The sequence below is a fragment of the Notolabrus celidotus genome, chromosome 20 (genome assembly GCF_009762535.1).
Source record: "Notolabrus celidotus isolate fNotCel1 chromosome 20, fNotCel1.pri, whole genome shotgun sequence".
Classification (NCBI taxonomy): Eukaryota; Metazoa; Chordata; class Actinopteri; order Labriformes; family Labridae; genus Notolabrus; species Notolabrus celidotus.
Window position 1 is genome coordinate 27,547,343 of NC_048291.1, and position 20,122 is coordinate 27,567,464.

The following is a 20,122-nucleotide window of genomic DNA, read 5'->3' on the forward strand; positions in this document are numbered from 1 at the left end:
AAAAGTTTGGAAACACCTTCTCATTCAAGGGTTTGTATTTATTCTAATTATTGTAAACACTGTAGATTAATACTGAAGACATCAAAACTATGAAAGAACATATAGGGAATTATTTCATTTTTAAACAAAGCAGAATCTGTTTTATATTTTAGATTCTGTAAAGTAGCCCACTTTTTCCTTCATGACAGCTTTGCACACTCTTGGTATTCTCTCAGTCCGCTTCATGAAGTGGTCTCCTGGAATGGTTTCTAATGAACATGAGCCTTGTCAAGAGTTCATTTGTAGAATGACTTGCCTTCTTAATGTGTTTGAGACCATCAGTTGTGTTGTTCAGAGGTAGGGTTAGTACACCATGGATAACCCTATTTGACTACTGTTGTAATCCAGATTATGACAAAACCAGATTATTTCATAGTTTTGATGTCTTCAGTATTAATCTACAATGTTGAAAATAATTAAAATAAATAAAACCATTGAATGAGAAGGTGTGTCTAGACTTTTGACTGGTAGTGTATATGAAAAAGAAAAGTGAACCAACAAAGTACATGCACCCAAAGAAAGCTTGTAACTGCACTTCATGACACTCCTTTGGCAAATTCCACCTATGAGACATAGTTCGTGGTGCAGGATAACACCTCCTTGTAAAGTGCTGTTGTACTTCTCTGTTCTGACTCTAGGGGGCAGTAGTGACCCATGAACCTGTAGGAGCCTCACATCACTCAAACAAACCCAAACTCAGCCTCCAGTCTGTGTTGCATTCCAAATTTATTTTTGCATTGTACATTAGACACCTGATAGAAATGTAAGAACAACCGTAATGCACAAGATCAGTGTAAACAACAGTTCAACAATATCGTATAGAAAGCCACATTCGTACATTCAGTCGTGCATAAAAGAGGAACAATAAACACTGTAAACAGCAGGGTTCAAACACGAGCCGGACCTCCATGTTTCCCCTATGTAAACACTTCTCAATTATAAAACAGGCAGAGGGAGTATAGAGATATAAATATATCAACATATTGCATCATGCAACAACAAGGAAGAACCACTTGTATTGTGTTATCATCATCATCATCATCAGTTTCAGTAACAACAGGATGCAAATTGTATTTTCACAAATGTATTAAAGAGTGCAATAGTAACGTGATCCGTGCATTTCACAGCAGATATCAGAGGAGTGAGATGAAGGAGTGAGATGAAGGAGTGAGATGAAGGAGTGAGATGAAGGAGTGAGATGAAGGAGTGAGATGAAGGAGTGATGAGAGTTTGAAACATGAGGCCTCTGGGGGATGATGATGGTTCACTCTGACTGATGAAGATGTGAATGGGGATGAAGTGATGCTGCAAGCTGACCAAAAGGAAAAGCACTTTTTTTTGCATCGTGTTATTTGCTTTAGTTTGACGCCGAAAATGTGTCCCTCCATTAACGTCCAGAAATCAACAAGAGAGCACAGAAGAGTCCGCTTAGGTAGCATCATCCAAAAAGGCTTGATCTAGGAATGTAAGTTGATAGTGGGTGGACATGACTGCATCACTTCTTTGGGTAAGTCATATTCAGATAGTTGTAAGATGTGTCTCAATTCAATCCAGGAGCTGCAGCTTTCGAAGGCTGCATTTGAAGACCGAATCCAAGTCGGTCCCATTTCAAAGACTCCTCCAGATGCGTCCTACGTATGACGATACAACTGTCTGCGCACCAATTCAAACGATAACGTGACGATTCACACTGCTTAATGAAAGTATTTAGTTGCTGTACAAATGTTAAAAAAGACAAATGCATTTAAATTATCTTCAAAATGTTGGTGATGGTTGTAGTTACGTGCGAAAGCATAGCCAGGTAGTTCGCCACATTAGCCAGCTACCTACTCGCCTACATCGGCGTACGGGAAGGAGCTGTTGGTGACGTAAACTGACATTCCTCCGTAGATGAGATGGTCTCAGTTCAGACTGGTCTACGCAGGCTACGAAGGCTTGGTTCCCTGGATCGGGACACTTCTATAGATGCTAGCACTCCATCCAAGATAGCTTAGTGTTTATTCTTGCAACATTAAAAGTGAAATACAAACCAGAACGCTGATAATACGGTAATTGTTTTCTCTGTTAGCCGTAGCCTGACCCTGTTCAGTCTTTTAGCATGAAGTTTATATATATCATGGTTTGCGTTTGAGTCAGCTGGAAAGAGTAAAAGCTAACAGAGACTGTGCATTCTGCAAAATCCTGGAGCTTATGTTAAAGCTCCTGTGGGGAACTGACATTTTTGGCGCCCCCTGTGGACAAACATGTTCATCGTATTGCTTTGCTGATCTTGTCCTGACCAAAAAAAATCTCCTGCTTTCTTTAAACCAGGGGTGTCCAAACTTTTTTCAAAGAGGGCCACATTTGATGTTGTCAGAATACCTCAGGGCCTGTAGCTACTACTGAGACTTAGGAATCAGACAAGTTATAGATGAAATCTCTATTTAATAACAATTATTTTAAACATTTTCTCAATAAATCAGTAACTAGGTAGTCCTCAGTTCTCTTCAAGCCACGTAAACTTTATCTTCTTCTGGAGGAAAATGGTCGGGCAATGTGGGAAAAATATTATCTCATTATTTTTCTATGGCAGGATCACGATCTGGATTTCATCACACTTCTTTTTCATGTTGTTTTTTAGACTTTTCTGACCAGCAGACAACATTTAAGAACTAAATAATCATTTTCCTGCATTCTGAACTATTTTATTCACCAAATTTTGCCTTTTCTGCACAATTTCATAATTTTGATTTTGTCTTGTGTCCTCTTTTGTGTCTTCTGAACTCCAAGAGTTCATGAAGAACATTTTCACATCATGATAAAAACATTAATTTGAAAAAGCCTGTCAGCTTTAAGAGTTCTTGTGTTTCTTTATTGTCATCTTGCAGAATTCCCAGAGCTTTGGCTTTAGACAAGTAGTCCATATGAAGCTTTTTGAGATGTTTCTGGATTGACTTTAGTTTGTTTGTGCGCTTGAAAGAAACTGCAAATGTACAGATGATTTAGAATGTGATTAATTTCTGTGCTATAAATAACACAATTTAAAATGGAAGCTTGGGGCCATAAATAAATGGATCTAGGGCCGCGATTGGCCCCCGGGCCGCACTTTGGACACCCCTGCTTTAAACGGTCGGATGTGTCTCTCATTTTGAATATTTGCTTTTAAAATTATAAAGAAAGGCTGTTTATGCCGCATTTTGTCAGTCGTGTGCTGTGACACCTACCCCCCCCCCCCCTGCAGTGCGTTCAGGTATTAAAGTCACAAAACAGGAATCACCAGTCTTCTCGCTGATGGTCTCATTTGGGTTTTTTTTAGCTCCTAAAGAGGCATCAGTATCAATTTAACCGTGTTTCACAACCAGCTGAAAACTCCTCACTGGAGCTTTAAAGTTATTACATCAACTCGAGGCTGTTTTCAAATCAGCCGAGTATCTGACTAGAAACGAGCACATTATCTGTGGTCGTTAACTTCAGTATGAAACTGGTTTTAATTTAGACTGCTGTGAATATCAAAGACAATTGTATTCATTTATTAATGTTGAACACAGTTTCAGTGTTGTGCTTCACCCTGAGCTATTAGAAGTTTAATCAGAGAGACGTTTCTGTTGATTCTAATGAGCCCAGGGACACAAGCACACACCCTCACCTGCACCTGTGAGGACCAGCTGATCACAATTCTACTTTTAAACTAAGAAGAAATAAAGGGAGCAAAAATGTACAACTGTAGGAAGAATAAATGCACACTTCTCTTCTGTTAGTCGCTATTGCTGTTTTCATGTAGCCGTCATGGCGCCAAATTTGACCCTGAACTCAGATCAGTGAACCTCCATGATATGTTTCAGTGCAACAGGAAGATTAAAGCACTCTGTCCTGGAGGCGTCTCTGTATTATTTAGTATTATTAAGTTAAAATAATGATGAAAAGCATCCTCTATGCAAATGATGAGTAGATTATTTTCACAGTGTTTTGATGTTAATTGAAAAGGGTCAAACATTATTGTAAATTGAGGCGACTAAACCTCGCCAAGCTGAGTAAGAAGTGCGCCCACCGGCCTTTAAAACCACGACGACACTAAATCTGAAGCTCCACATGTTCAGTCTGGTGTTTCTTTGTGTTTAAATTCACGGATATTAACAAAAACACTCGACATATCTGATGCTTCTGTTTTTTTGCAGCAGTGTGTGAATGCTTACATCACGTCAACACGAGGGAATGCACGTCTGAGTGAAGGAAGGTCGATCCAAAATAAAACCCTGATTATTTTCACCATTCTTTTCAGCAGTCTGGATTGTCCCGTTGCATGATCTCATGCAAAGGAGTTTGTAGCTTTGTTTATAGAAATACAAATATTTTCTGCAGCATGCAAACGTGTTGAAAATGAAGTTTCTGCTGTATGATCATCACATTGAAGTCACAGAGCTGTGCATGTTTTTGTATGATAGATATTCAGGAGTGGGTTAAAACTTTCCTCACCCTTCGACGTGTCTGCAGCTTTATCTAAACCTCCCTATGGATTATGACGTTCAGTGATATGTAGGACTGATCCCTTCATTTTAAAGGAGCAGAATTATAAAGCTGAGACTCCTTTCTCCCAGATTAGACATTTACCTTAACAGACTGAACCTCGAGGGGACTAATGATCGCACACCCTTTCAGTCGGGGAAGCTTCAACATACGACCCTACTTAACTGAGGCAGACTTCTGTTTGGTCTCTCAGTGAAGGAGAATGGAGAGTTCTTCTGTGCAACCTCAGAAAATCCTCCTGCAGGACGAGGACCAGATAAGGCTTTAAGTATTGTAAGTGTGAAAAGCGTGATATCTACCCTTGTACTCTGAGTATTGACCCGCAGGTCTGAGTGGGATCTGGTTCTGTGCAGGTTCAGAGAGCACACCGGCCTGAATGAGATCCTCCAACCCTTAAAAAGATGCTCAGCTCTGAGACTCAGATGTGATGATACAGTCATGGAGAAGTAATGAGATTAGAGTTCCTGTCTTTGTTGGAGGAGTGAACTATATTCTGCAACATTTAAAGTGAAGTGACCCTGCTTTGAGAGAGAGTGAGGAACATGTGTGTGAACGCCGTTGTAGAAAAACATGCACTTTAATGTGAGATGTGACGTCTGCAGCAGTGTTTGTGTTGATCTCTGAGTTCCACCCCTCGCCGGTGGAGCGTACCGACCTAACGTGTTGATGTGTGGATGGATGAGGTGAGATGATGAAGGTGTGATGGAGCTGATGGGCGTTTCATCGGGATGACTCACCGACCAATAATGAAGGCACAACACCATGCTGCTCAAGCTCCACCCTCTTATTATGATACACCCTCTCTCTCTCTGGGTTACCGCTGACTCCTGTGGTGATGCTGCTCAAGTCCGTCCCTTGAAGAAACCCGAGGCCCTCTGTGTTACCGTCTGTTCCCTGACAGCGACCGCCTGCAGGATGCGGTGCAGGATTTTAGTCGTGGCTGAGGGATTGGGGCAGCTCGTTGGTCAGGATGTGCCACCGCTCCACCCTCCTGCCTTGGTTCTTCAGGCAGTCCATCCAGTGACGGAGGGCGTCACCCTGAGAGTGACAGCCCAGGCAGACACCACCTGAACAACGACAAACAGGAAGTTACAGCAGCCTGAGCATGCCTGAGAGAGTAAGATCTGAAGTTTAGCTCATAGATCAACTTTGAGGTTTACTTTTGCACAGGAAGAGGATTATAAAAACTACAAATCAAACTCTCTCATACAAACAGATGATGATAAAACATGTTTGATTCACAGATATTTACACCCGCAGTGTTTCCTCACTCTGAATCAGAAAATGATCAAACCAGCAAAAACATATTCTCGTGTATTTTCAAAAAGGTCACATGACGCAGCGGAGTCGTTTCTGCACCAGAGATTACAGTCTGTGTTCAAAACCCCCTGAGAGGTCAGAGGTCAGAGTCTCACCGATGAAATCATTGGAGCGCCCCAGGTCGTAGTCCCACACCGTCACCTCCAGAGTCTTATTGCTGAGCTCCGACAGAGAGATCTCGTAGAAGAACTCCTGCAGGGAGGAGACATGCAGGGCGGCAGATTAAAAACATGGCTCTCCGGCTGCATGTCGTGTCGTCTCTGATTCATCTCGAGGATGTTCACGGTGACAGCAGAGAGACACTTTTTAAGAGCCTCAGATAGAAACTTAAGTCTTGTATATTTCTGGTTTAATGAGATTACTGAGGTATCAGCAGGGAGATAAATGATGGAGTTTCAAAACCAAACTTCAGTGTTATCTCTTGTGGGTGTGTGAGTAATGGCCGCCTGTTCTCTGTATTACAGGAACGACAGAGATAAAGCACCACATAAAAAAAACTAAAGCAGCTGTGGACTTTTAGATGATCCCGTACCTGAAGCAATAATTAACTCTTTGTTGTTTTCCCTTCCATGAACAGACAGATGCATAAAGGTGCTCAACATGAAGCTCACTCCACAAAGTCCTGTATTGTTTTGCATCATTAAATATTTAATGCAGCACTTTATTTCTAAACAGTTTGTTGTTTCTTCCTTCTCTGGTGACATATATGAGTAAGAGAGGAGGAGCAGGCGTGCTGCAGGTGACTCATTAACTGTGTTACTCTGAGTTTATATCAAGTGGTAACCTTGGCTGATGCAAAGTGACGGCAATGCAGAAGTGCAAAGAGCTACATTTGAAGTGTTCTCTCAAGGTCGTCCCAAAAGCAAAGGAAACCTCATTAGAGCTCATCTTTACTGCTTAATTGAACTACTTTGTCATGGACGTGTTGTTACTGCTGGTTTCATCTCCGCCTCTATCACGGTTTCTAGAGTAGACGGACGTTAGTTTGAGTCATCACTTCTGATCTTAAACTATTACACATGGACAGAGTTTTGAGACCAATCGTTGGCGGTTGCCATATTGGAAAAGCTCACTCAACCGAACTTCTGTCGACCTCACTACAGGCACAGAGGTGGAGTTGAGGCGGGTCTTTTGCCTCCTCACAGTGACAGTGCATCCGCCTGTCAATCTAGTCACCCACGCCTCTAATTAGGCAAAACTCATAACCTTAATATCTTCAAAACGAATGAGTAATGTAAAAATTCACCGTACAGCGTGTGCCGATAGAGAAATGAGCCATTCAGACCTAAACTGTAAAGATTGTCTTCTTTGAATGGGTGTGTATGTGGTTTCCTGTGTTTCTGCAGCCAGCCTCTAGTGGACACTTGAGGAACTGCAGTTTTTAACACTTATGCATTTGCTTCATATTTGAAGACCGGAGGTTGCCGCTTGTTTAAAGGAGACATATCATGCAAAATGGACTTTTTAATGGTTCTTTACCTGAAATATGTGTCCCTGTCTACAAACCCCCTGAGAATGAAAAGAATCCATTCTGCCCCTGTTCTGATTTCTCCACCTTTCTGTAAATGTGTGTGAAACGAGCCGTTTCAGACTTCCGTGTTTTTGTTACGTAACAACAATATCCGGTCTGTCACGGAGTCAGAGCTCGGAGCTTGTTCAGCCCATAGACTGTATAAAATAATACTGAATCCCTCCTCCGTTTTTCATTACCTGCACAAATGTGTGCTAACAAGGAGCTTAGGAGGGAGGCATGCTAGTTGTAGGCTGTCTTAATAAACACAAAGGTCAGTTTTACTCCCCACGTCTGCAGATTTGAAGATCTAGTGGATGATTTTTATTTATCATGGATAAGTGCTAGCGCTAGTTAGCATAGCCACATAGCTACATGTTCGTAGCTATGTACCAAGACACACGTCGACATACTGATAAATAAAACAACAAGAAACACTAAATCTGTGACCAATCCTTCAGAAAGGTCCTGCTGCAGGCGCCTCTCCGTCAGGATCAGATTCTGGATCAGATTCAGAGGGTTGAAGTAACGTGATCTCTGAGCAGCCGTGTATATTCAGCCAACATGTAAACATTAGATCAACGTGCTGGAGAGCCGAGGCACATCCACTTCCTGAGGGGGCGTGGTCAGAGAGAAAACAGAGTGTTCTGAGGAGGTCTGAAGAAGAGGGTTTTTCAGGCATGCCAAAATCTGATTTCAAAGTGTTTTTTTGAGCATAAACTTTAAAGACATGTTTTGGGGACCTCTTAGACCAATATATGTTGATGAAAAAACCGTGATATGTCCCCTTTAACATTAGTTATCACAACCGCTTCAAGTATGTGTATGTAACCAGTGTTCATGCTCTGAAGTCTGAAGTTGCTTTTTCTACAAACAAAACTTGAGATTGAAATCAGTCTCTAAAAACCCTCTTCTTCATTGTCTGCCCCAAAATGATCTGACGAGATTGCACAGCGTTGAACACATCATGTGGTCGGGTGTTTTCAGCAGCAGGGGAGACTTAAAACAGGAACCATCAAAGACAGAGACACACTGTGCAGGAGAGATGAACGGGATCTGTCTGACGTCTCTTTATTAATGTGACTTTGGTTGTGATTCATGAGGGAGAAACACAGCGCAGCATGACAGGAGGAGAGGAAGCAGTTCAGAGATTTTTCATGCAGATTGGGACGACACTCAGATTCTGTCATAGAGCGTGATTTAAATAAAACAATAAATTTAGAAAGAGAGAGAGAGAGAGAGAGAGAGAGAGAGAGAGAGAGAGAGAGAGAGAGAGAGAGAAAGAGAGAGAGAGAGAGAGAGAGAGAGAGAGAGAGAGAGAGAGAGAGAGAGAGAGAGAGAGAGAGAAAGAGAGAGAGAGAGAGAGAGAGAGAGAGACGTGACGATGCCCCCCTCAGCATTGGGACGTGAGCTTACCTCGTTAAATTCAGGGTTGAGGGTTTTTTTCATCACTGTGGTTTTGTGCTTGGATTTCTTCTCTATGTCGGGCTTCAGGTATCTGACAGGAAAGAAAGCACACAGAAGAAGAAGATTATTATTGATTCAAGGTTAAAAGATTCACTGCTGAATTTAAACAGCAGAGCAAATCCAGTCCCATCAGGACTCAGTCTGATCTCATCTTAATCCACCATGAGCAGAGCACTTTGCAGCATTTAGCAAGTTACAGTGGCAAGGACAAACTTCCTTTAACAGGCAGAAACCTCCAGCAGGACCAGACTCATGTTAGACACACATCTGCTTAGAGAGACCGTGTTGGAGAGAGGGATAGAGGGAGATGAAGAGAGAGAAAGAGATGATAGTGGGGAGACGGATAGTAGTAGTTGTAGCAGCTGGAGTCTGGCACGTCTACAGCAGCAGAGATCCAGAGGAACCTACGAGACAAGGGAGCTCAGGGACTCCAGAAAGGTCTATGGTTAGGAACTTTAATGGGACAGGAAGAGTTAAAGTAAGAGACAGAGGAGAGAGAGGAGAGAGGGAAAGACAGGATCCCATGTTCCAGTCTAAGCCTAAAGCAGCATAACAAGAGCTTTATCAAAAGATATGGTTTCAGTGATCAAAGTTAGCTCTTGTGCTGTTTTGTTTCCATATATCTGTACTTCAGAGACGTTTTGTTTACATCTGGGATTCCAAGCTGAAAATAAAGTGGAAAACTATGACTGGCAGCTTTGTTAAAACATGTGTTAGAAGAAAGAGGATGAACAAAGAGAGCCAAAATAACAAACACAGAAAGAAAGAGTCTTCCAACTTTCCATAACAGTGCATGAAAACAGCTGGTCTGCTGCAGACTGAACCAACCTGAGGGATCTTTGCAGCTTGACAGGACGAAAAGGATTGGTGTTCAGTTCTAGCTCTACAGCATCAATTCGTCCATCTGTCCTTAAATGTGACATTTGTTGTGTATCCACTGAGTGTCTTGTTTTATTCTTTATTATCTTTAATATTGGCTGAAGTAATCATCATTAGTTGGGCCTTTATTCCCAAACTTTGTCCTAAGACTAACCGTGGTCACAAAGACAGAGTAAAACAGGAAGTATCTGAACCACCGCCAAAATAAAACCAAAGAAAACTCTAAAAATTCAACAACACAATTATTTCCAGTGGCAGCTAGATTGACTGAAAACATGCTGCTTCACTATAATTGGTTTGGCACAGACAGTAACCTCCTTAAAGAACCATCAAATACTGAAAGGAGGATTTTTTTTAATGGGAGCTGGACTTACTGGGTCCCAAATGGAGAGCCAGACTAGACCGCTAAGAAGGACTGATAATCACTGGACTTCAGCTTCAGAGAAGACAAACACCACGAGCTGGAGTTTTGCCATCTTATTAACTTTGCCAATCAATGCTGCTGTTTCTGTAAAAGCTGCACCATCTGTTTGCCAGCAGGACGGGTAATCAGTGAGGAGGAGGAACCGGAGCGAGCAGAGAGTCAGGAGGGAACACCGGGGAGAAGTCGAGGATTTAAGGCTTCTCTTCGCTTTTGTTCCCGAGTCTTGAGAAAAACTGTCACAGACTGTCAGGATATGAACAGAGTCTGAGTCAGAGCAAAGAGGAGAGTGACAAATTCAGATATACCACCATACTGTGTCACTGCCTGAACTCAGCATCCAGTTAAAACAGGTCAATACTTTAAAGACTCCTCCATTAAAGTCAACACAAACAACTGAACAAAGCAAATCCTGCATGTTCTCCTTGAGTCTACACAGGGTTTCCTGTGTGCGCGAGCTGGGGTAAACCCAAGTGGCAACCTCCGGTCTTAAAATATGAAGCCCATGCGAAAGTGCTAAAGCTGCAGTTCCTCGAACGTCCACTAGAGGCTGGCTGCAGAAACACAGGAAACCAACCTCAAACTTTTTAGAGCCAGGGACCCCCTAATCCTAACCCTAACCACTACCCTAACCCTAACCCTAATCACAACCCTAACCCTAACCCTAACCCTAATCCTAATCCTAATCCTAACCCTAACCCTAATCACAACCCTAACCCTAACCTTAACCCTAATCACAACCCTAACCCTAATCACAGCCCTAACTCTAACCCTAACCCTAACTCTAATCCTAACCCTAACCCTAACCCTAATCACAACCCTAACCCTAACCCTAACCCTAATCCTAACCCTAATCACAACCCTAACCCTAACTCTAACCCTAACCCTAACCCTAATCCTAATCCTAACCCTAACCCTAATCCTAACCCTAATCACAACCCTAACCCTAACCCTAACTCTAACCCTAACCCTAACCCTAACCCTAATCCTAACCCAAACCCTAACCCTAACCCTAATCACAACCCTAACCCTAACCCTAACTCTAACCCTAACCCTAACCCTAACCCTAATCCTAACCCTAACCCTAACCCTAACCCTAATCACAACCCTAACCCTAACCCTAACTCTAACCCTAACCCTAACCCTAACCCTAATCCTAACCCTAACCCTAACCCTAACCCTAATCACAACCCTAACCCTAACCCTAACCCTAACCCTAACTCTAACCCTAACCCTAACCCTAATCCTAACCCTAACCCTACCCCTAACCCTAATCACAACCCTAACTCTAACCCTAACCCTAATCACAACCCTAACCCTAATCACAACCCTAACCCTAACCCTAATCACAACCCTAACCCTAATCACAACCCTAACCCTAACCCTAACTCTAACCCTAACCCTAATCCTAACCCTAATCACAACCCTAACTCTAACCCTAACCCTAATCACAACCCTAACTCTAACCCTAACCCTAATCACAACCCTAACTCTAACCCTAACCCTAATCACAACCCTAACCCTAATCACAACCCTAACCCTAACCCTAACCCTAATCACAACCCTAACCCTAATCACAACCCTAACCCTAATCACAACCCTAACCCTAATCACAACCCTAACCCTAATCACAACCCTAACCCTAACCCTAATCACAACCCTAACCCTAACCCTAACCCTAACCCTAATCACAACCCTAACCCTAACCCTAACCCTAACCCTAATCACAACCCTAACTCTAACCCTAACCCTAATCACAACCCTAACCCTAACTCTAACCCTAACCCTAATCACAACCCTAACCCTAATCACAACCCTAACCCTAATCACAACCCTAACCCTAATCACAACCCTAACCCTAACCCTAATCACAACCCTAACCCTAACCCTAACCCTAACCCTAATCACAACCCTAACCCTAACCCTAACCCTAATCACAACCCTAACCCTAACCCTAACCCTAACCCTAATCACAACCCTAACTCTAACCCTAACCCTAATCACAACCCTAACCCTAACTCTAACCCTAACTCTAACCCTAACCCTAATCCTAATCCTAACCCTAATCACAACCCTAACCCTAATCACAACCCTAACCCTAATCACAACCCTAACCCTAACCCTAACCCTAACCCTAACCCTAACCCTAACCCTAAATCTAACCCTAACTCTAACCCTAACCCTAACCCTACCCCTAACCCTAATCACAACCCTAACCCTCAGTTACTCCCTGTGCAGTATTGAGACTCGTGCCCTGTTTGTGAATCACCTGTGAGGTGTGGGACAGATCAGGTGTGAGTTCAGACGGTTTAATATCCCAGGTCTTTAATGACGGGGGTACCAGGGGCAGGAAATAGAGCGTGTCAGTCATATTTAGCATCTCCTCCTCGTGTCGCCTGTTGAGATAACCACTCAGAACCAGCTGACAGCAGATATATCAACCACTGATGAAGATGAAGAAGAGGCTTCCTCCGTCCTGCTCTCTGTAAAGTGTGAATCACTGAGCCCACAGTGTGTGTGGGTAAACCTGGCTCTGTGTTTTCATTATTAATTACTGTTTTATCATCATGATTTACTAAATCACATCACCTGAAAGTTTCTTTGTCACGACTCTTTCTTTAGTGTTTGTGCAAAAGACGCCAACACAAACTCTTTAATGTTGAAGCAAAATGTTGGGATTACACTTTCTTAGGGGTTCCATAAAATAGAAACAAAACAGTGTTTGGAAAAAGACAGGAAAGTAAGACCAAAGACTAGAAAAGTAGAGTTAAAGATGTGATATAAAAGGTGAAGAACCATGATGGAAAAAAACCTGATTTCTGGACTTCTTACATTTTCACGTAGGGGTCGGAGAATCCGTTGACGTCCATGGCGGCCAAATGAGCGCATCGCTTCACTCCCACACAGAGACCTCCACTGCGACGTCCTTCACCTCCTCCTTCCTCCCCTCCTCCTCCTCCTCTGTCCTCATCCTCCAAACAAGGAGGAAGAAACTGCAGAGAGAGAAGAAGACGACCTCTTTCCTCCAGGCTGTGCAGCTGCTCCTTCTCCCACTGCGGACGACATGATATGAGATATCGATTAGATTAGATGTTTACTATAGATTGTTTAATTGGATTAGTTTAACTGGATAAGTTCACATTAGTCGGCTGAGTTTGATTAGTTTATTAAGATTAGCTGAGCTGAGGTAAATTAGATGAAGTGGTTTAATAGTATAGTGAGCAGGAGCTGCAGAGAGAAGGGTTTGAAAATAAAGGGAATAAAGAACATCTTTAATGGAGTGTCCTCACAGAGGATTCTTGACTCCATTTAAAGCCATCAGCGGGTCATTATTTCCTCTCCTCTAGCATGGATCAACTAAAAACCCAACGCTGACCTCCACAGATCCAAACTCAAACAACAGAAGGTCGTCCTCGTGAATATTTGAGGCTGAGCTGAGTCGCCTCCGGGTGTTTCAGTTCTTTCTCTTCCTTTTGGCTTTAGGCGCCTTGAATTAAAAATAATCCAACATTCACGCTGGTGTCACTCCCACAGGTGAGGGCATCACAGCGGTTCATTATGATCATCTGTGCGACTGTTTATTCACACTGCCAGTAGATTTATCTCCGTGTTTGTGGATCTCGCCCACTCTGGTTATTTCTGTCCTCGCTGCTCGTGGGCGTCGATGGACTGTTTTACTTTGGAGGGTCGGCTGCTGTCTGTTACAAAACCTGATTCTTCAAGATCCATGCCTCCACAAAAACAACTATGATGGAGTCTGATGGAGTCTGTTTAATGAAAAGCTTATAGTTAGAGCTGAGTCAGGCTTGGACCAGCTCTTAGTTATGCTGCTATAGGCTTAGACTGACACACTGGGATCCTGTCTTTCCCTCTCTCTCCTCTCTCTGCCTGTCTCTCACTTTAACTCTTCCTGTCCCATTAAAGTTACTAACCATAGACCTTTCTGGAGTCCCTGAGCTCCCTTGTCTCGTAGGTTCCTCTGGATCTCTGCTGTAGATTTCTTTTTTGGGTCTGTCCTTCATCCTTTCTTTTCTTCTTTCTTTCTTTCTTTCCGTCCTTCTTACTTTCCTTTCTTGATTCCTTTTCTTCTTTCACTTTTTTCTTTTTTCTTCCTCTCTTTGACTCCTCTTTCCTTTTTCCTTTCATTCCTTCCTTCCTTCTGTCTTTCTTCCTTTCATTCCATTTTCCTTTCTTTCATTCCTTCCTTCTTTCTCTCTCTCTCTCTCTCTTGTCCTTCTTTCTTTCTTTCTTTCTTTCTTTCTTTCTTTCTTTCTTTCTTTCCCTCCCTCTCTCTCCTCTCTCTGCCTGTCTCTTACTTTAACCCTTCCTGTCCCATTAAAGTTACTAACCATAGACCTTTCTGGAGTCCCTGAGCTCCCTTGTCTCGTAGGTTCCTCTGGATCTCTGCTGCTGTGGACGTGCCAGACTCCAGCTGGTACAACTCCTACTATCCGTCTCCCCACTATCATCTCTCTCTCTCTTCATCTCCCTCTATCCCTCTCTCCAACACGGTCTCTCTAAGCAGATGTGTGTCTAACATGAGTCTGGTCCTGCTGGAGGTTTCTGCCTGTTAAAGGAAGTTTGTCCTTGCCACTGTAACTTGCTAAATGCTGCAAAGTGCTCTGCTCATGGTGGATTAAGATGAGATCAGACTGAGTCCTGTCTGTAAGAGGGGACTGGATCTGATCCGGTCTTGATGTTGGGTCTTTGTTATAATTAATTGATTTTTTCACACTGTGTGGAAATAAAAGAGACAGTTGTGGAGGCAAAGAGAGAGAATTAGAGGCCATCACGAAAACAGCATCAAGTGTCTGTAAAGGTTTGAGCGTGTTGAAGCTTCAGCCGTGACAGGATAATGTAGGTGTTATGTTCGTGTTTAGTTTTGTCTGAACTCACACCAGCAGACGGTGGGAGTCTGTTGTGTGCAGCTTCATCCCATTTTCTACTGATGAGCTGGAAACTTAATTTCATCCCAAATAGTTCCAACAGCAGATTATGTGAGCAGCCTGAACAACCCGAGTGCAAGTACCTGAGACTCATACTTTGTAATCCAAACCCCTCCACCTGCTCGGATCCTGCACCAGTAAAGAGGCTCACACAGCTCTAATGATGCTCATTAACAGTCCTCCTGTCACCGGTCTTTGATTTGAACCCTCTGGTTTTCACCCAGCAGAGAGTCAGAGATCAATACTTAAATCCGGCTCCTTCCTCTCCCCCTCTCTACGTGTCTTCCCCTCCTGTGGGGAGGTCACCTGTTTCTATTAGTCCCTCTGCTCCCACCACTCACCTCTCATTCCCCATTACACACAGGCCACCGGAGCTCAGTCTCAGCCCTCCTCTATCCCTGACTTTACCAACCCATACTATCTCACGCAGCTTCAAAATAAGAGTAAAAGGATTTGGTTTCAATCCAAAATAAAAAGCTATTTTCATTTTTCCTCTTGCTTCCCATCATCCCTCTCACAAAGCCTCAGTGAGAAAAGGGAAAAATCAGGTCAGAAAAACAAGATTGATTGCATCTTGCAGGAATCCGCACAGCTTGGAAGGATTCATCTCCCGCCCACCTTCAATCTGTGGGAACGGCACTCCGTGGATGAACCCTGCACTGGAAGAGATTTCGGCTCAGCAACATTCCCAAAGTCCAACTCTCAGTGCCGCCGCAGATCTGCTTCATCCATGCTTTAATAAAAGTGTCAGGCTGCAGGTTCATGTTCCAGGAGAGCGGCTGATGGACGGCTTCCTATCAGAGTGATAGCTCCATCCTTAAAGCCTGAGCTGCAGAATTCACTGACCGCTGATACCACAGAGAGGACGAATTCAAAATCTGTTTTCATGTTTTCAGGAGACTGAGGGAAGAAGCAGAGGTAGGCGTTTTGTTTGTTTGTTTGTTAGCATAACCTCTCTGTGGGGTTCAAGCTAAACCTGCATGAAAACAATGAAATTTTGACCTCGCCTTTAGTTTGATGTCCTTGACAGATTGTTCATGGGACTGTTCAGAAAACAGACAGAAAACAGACGTGTCATGAATATAAACTAAACAACAATGCAAATTGTATTACCCAATATAAAACCAGATGTCTCAAGGACAGAGCAACAAGCTCCAAGGAAGCAGAATCTTAGTTAAGACATAAATCAACACCAAGTCGTCCAAAGTCAAGAGAAACTCAGTCAAGACCTTTTTCAAGTCCAAGCACCAAATTAAGAGTCCAATACGGACAAATGAGTCCAACAAGTCGAACCCAGTCAAAACCTAAATCAAAAACAAATCCCAAGACAAGAATTCAAAGATAAATGATCATCAAGACCTCCAGTATACTCGGAGCAATCCTCAAGTACGTCCTCAAAAAAAGACCAGGAAGTAAAAACTCAAGTCTCAAATCATAATCATCAAGACCCAAATCAAGACAAACCCAGTGGAGACCAAAACAAGACAGAGCCTTTAGATCAATTTTGGTCAATCCAAACCAAAAAGTCAAAAGACATGTTTAAGAGTTTTTAAGTCAAGATCCCCCCTGGGTGAAAACCTTCATCATGACAGAGTCATAAGACCCACAAGTCAGGATAAACCCAGTGAAGGCCCGAGTCAGAGCCAAGCAGCGCCCAGTCACGAGTTTTATCAAAACACAACAAGTCCAGAGAGAAGGCGAACAATTCACTTCAATCAAGCTCCAGGTAAAACCTCCTAAAACCCCAAATCTTAGACCTCGAGAAAGACTAACAAGTCCCAAGTCAAAACCTGGAGAGGGATCAAACTTTATAAAGACCAAGCCCCAAGTTAAGACCAATTAGTGTCAAGGTAAGAACAGGTACCAACACCTGACTAACAAGTCCCAATTTAAGACCTAAATCAAGTCCAAGAAATCCAAGAGAAGACCAACAGATATAAGTAATCACAAGTACAAGACTAACAAGGTCTGAGCTACAACCTGCATGAAGTTCAGCAAGTCCTGAGGTGTGATGATGTTTTATATTGTACTGTATTAATGAAGGAGAGGGGGTGGGGGTAGTGAAGCCTGAGCAGGGATGGATCCGTCATATAATCCCGGGTTCCTGACAGAGCTGCTGTTTGTTTACAGGTGTGCCTTTAGACCTGCTGCTCTAAGCTCAGCGTGTGCACACATTTAAGACCGACAGGGCGCCATTAGATAAAGCTCCTGTTTGTCACCACACAGAGGTCAATTGGCTGACAACCCCGAAGGGATTTCACCAACACCCCCCCCCCCCCCCCCCTCTCTGCATCTGTCCTTCTATAGACACCTGTTTAATGAAAGCAGGTGGCTAATGAGCTCAGACCAGGGTCAGACTCACAGCAGAGCCTGACAAACCATCAGGAAACCTGACATCGACTGCGTCACAAACACTGCAGGAATGTAAACAAATCTTTTAAAGGAGCTAATTGGACCCTGAAGTCTTATTTACTCTACAAAGGAGGGAACACGTCCCCGCTAAAAGTCAGACTGACACCAGGGAGAGCACGAGAGGAGTGATGGATTCTGTCTTAAAGACCCTGCAGGGGGACCCACGACATGGAGGAAGAATCAAAACCATTGACTACGTCTGAGAACGGGACCAGAACTTTTCAATCCCAACTAATTACAAACTCTAAGTATGTGATTAATAAAAAACAAGTCCTGGGTCAGACCCAACATGATGGACTAAGGACAATGACAACAAGTTTAGACCTCATCCACCAAATCCTAAACCTGCAGAGGGCAGCAGAACGACAAGATCCCAAACTGATCCGCATTAATCAATGAGGATTAACAACAGCAAAGTCAAGATCCATCAAGTTCCCAGTCCAGTCCAAAGATGAGATCAACAAGTCCAAGTAAAGACCAACAGGAGTAAGTTTGGAAACAAGAGTCCCAAATTGAAATCAAGATGTCCCAGATCAAAACTAAAGGTACCAAATCTAGTCCCAGATCAGACAAGACCAACATTAACCGAGTGGAGTCCAAGGAGAACATCAACAAGCCTGAGTACAGAACAACCAACAACTCCAGATCAGGACCAACGTGTCCATATGAAGACCATCGGGTCCAGACTGAAGACCTTCAGATCCAGAATCAATTAATCTAAGCTATAAACCAACAAGTCTAAAGTTCTGAAGTCTCAGGACTCAGAGAAACGAGGAGAATGCTAATGTTCATTAAACGTGACGCCTCTCTAATATTTCATCCTCTGGCAGGAATAAACACACTCAGGTCTGTTTACCGTCCCTCAGGATGCATTGAGTTGTATTCTGGTAAACGGACTTGACAGACTAATCACACAATGTCTAGCTGCTCTGAGGTTTGGAGAGATGAACCTGGAGGCGGCCTGTCGAGGTGAAACTTGCAGTTAAGAGACCCCCAGATGTCTTTATGAGATCTAAGAGAAAAAATGGGAAGTGGTTTCATCTCATGAAGGTTTAATTGACTCGAAATGATCCCAGATAGAGAGCATATAATGAGGACTCATTAAGATAATGGCTTTCTCTCCACTCTGGTGGTGTTATCTGCCAAACATGCAGCAGCACAGGGAGAGTGAACTGATGAACTCTCTGACATCACATGAACAAAACAATCAGAGACAGACTTGATGTTTTCCTCTTTGTCAGGTTTGTTGGATTTTAACAAATCATGTGTGACATTCCTCGACTGAGGAACTTAAAGATCCTCTGAGGGTTTATTACCTGGTTATGAAAGAAAACGTCACAATGTACAAACAAGAACTAAAGACAGAGAACAGAGAAACTAAATACACAAAGGGTAATCACATACAGGTGAGACACCAGACACAGGTGAGACTGATCAGAGACAATCACAAAGACAATAGACAAGGAGAAGGTATTTACACAATTAAATAGAAAAAACAAGAAAGCAATTACAAAAAACAGGAAACAACTAGGAGTTTCTAACAAAATAAAACAGGAAAAAACAAGCAAATACTTTCAAAATAAAACAGGAAACACCAAGAAAGCACTTACAAAATAAAACAGGAAACACCAAGAAAGCACTTACAAAATAAAACAGGAAACACCAAGAAAGCTCTTAAAAAAATAAAACAGGAAACACCAAGGAAATACTTCCAAAATAAAACAGGAAACACCAAGAAAGCACTTACAAAATAAAACAGGAAACACCAAGAAAGCACTTACAAAATAAAACAGGAAACACCAAGAAAGCTCTTAAAAAAATAAAACAGGAAACACCAAGGAAATACTTCCAAAATAAAACAGGAAACACCAAGAAAGCACTTACAAAATAAAACAGGAAACACCAAGAAAGCTCTTAAAAAAATAAAACAGGAAACACCAAGGAAATACTTCCAAAATAAAACAGGAAACACCAAGAAAGCTCTTAAAAAAATAAAACAGGAAACACCAAGGAAATACTTCCAAAATAAAACAGGACAAAACAAGGAAATACTTCCAAAATAAAACAGGAAACACCAAGAACATACTTACAAAATAAAACAGGAAACACCAAGAAAATAATAACAAAATAAAAGAGGAAGAACTAAGACAACTCTTAAAAAAAAACAGGAAGCACCAAGATTAAAGGAACCAAAGAATAGTTAACTACAGAATGATGAAGTATTATATTAACAAATCACAAACAGGAAGTAAGACGAGACATGAAGATAAAACTACAAAATAAAACAGAACTGGATGGTTACATTACTAGCAAGAAAAAAATACAAAAACTGGAATAGAGCCATCTTGGTGAAAAGGTGAATAAGAGGCTGTCTGTGAGAGGATTAATATTTCAGTAGTTATTTCAGAGACCTGCTGCCTGCAGGTGGCACTGTTTAGAGGTACAGTTAATACAGCCATACCCAACACAGCCTGCTGCTGAAGGAGCCTTTCTCTACAGTTTCCTCAGCAGAGATTCACAGTGAGAGATTTATCTGACTGTTAAAGGACGACAGGATGACGTTTCTTTGTCTGAAAACACTTTAACAGCCTAATGAGCCACAGTGACCCGAGGCGGTCACATGAA

The 20,122-nt window shown here is 42.5% G+C and overlaps 1 protein-coding gene across 1 annotated transcript in view; it reads right to left on the minus strand.

The window, feature by feature from the left end:
- Window positions 1-746: 746 nt before the first annotated feature.
- The window catches only part of doc2a (double C2-like domains, alpha), a 63,090-nt gene continuing 43,714 nt past the window's right edge, over window positions 747-20,122 (minus strand). The window contains exons 10-13 of the mRNA XM_034711634.1: window positions 12,972-13,192; window positions 8,789-8,870; window positions 5,958-6,054; window positions 747-5,609 (exon numbers count right to left, since the gene is read on the minus strand). Coding sequence (XP_034567525.1) covers window positions 5,473-5,609; window positions 5,958-6,054; window positions 8,789-8,870; window positions 12,972-13,192 — 537 coding nt within the window. The 3' untranslated portion in view covers window positions 747-5,472. The remainder of the gene's footprint in view (window positions 5,610-5,957; window positions 6,055-8,788; window positions 8,871-12,971; window positions 13,193-20,122) is intronic.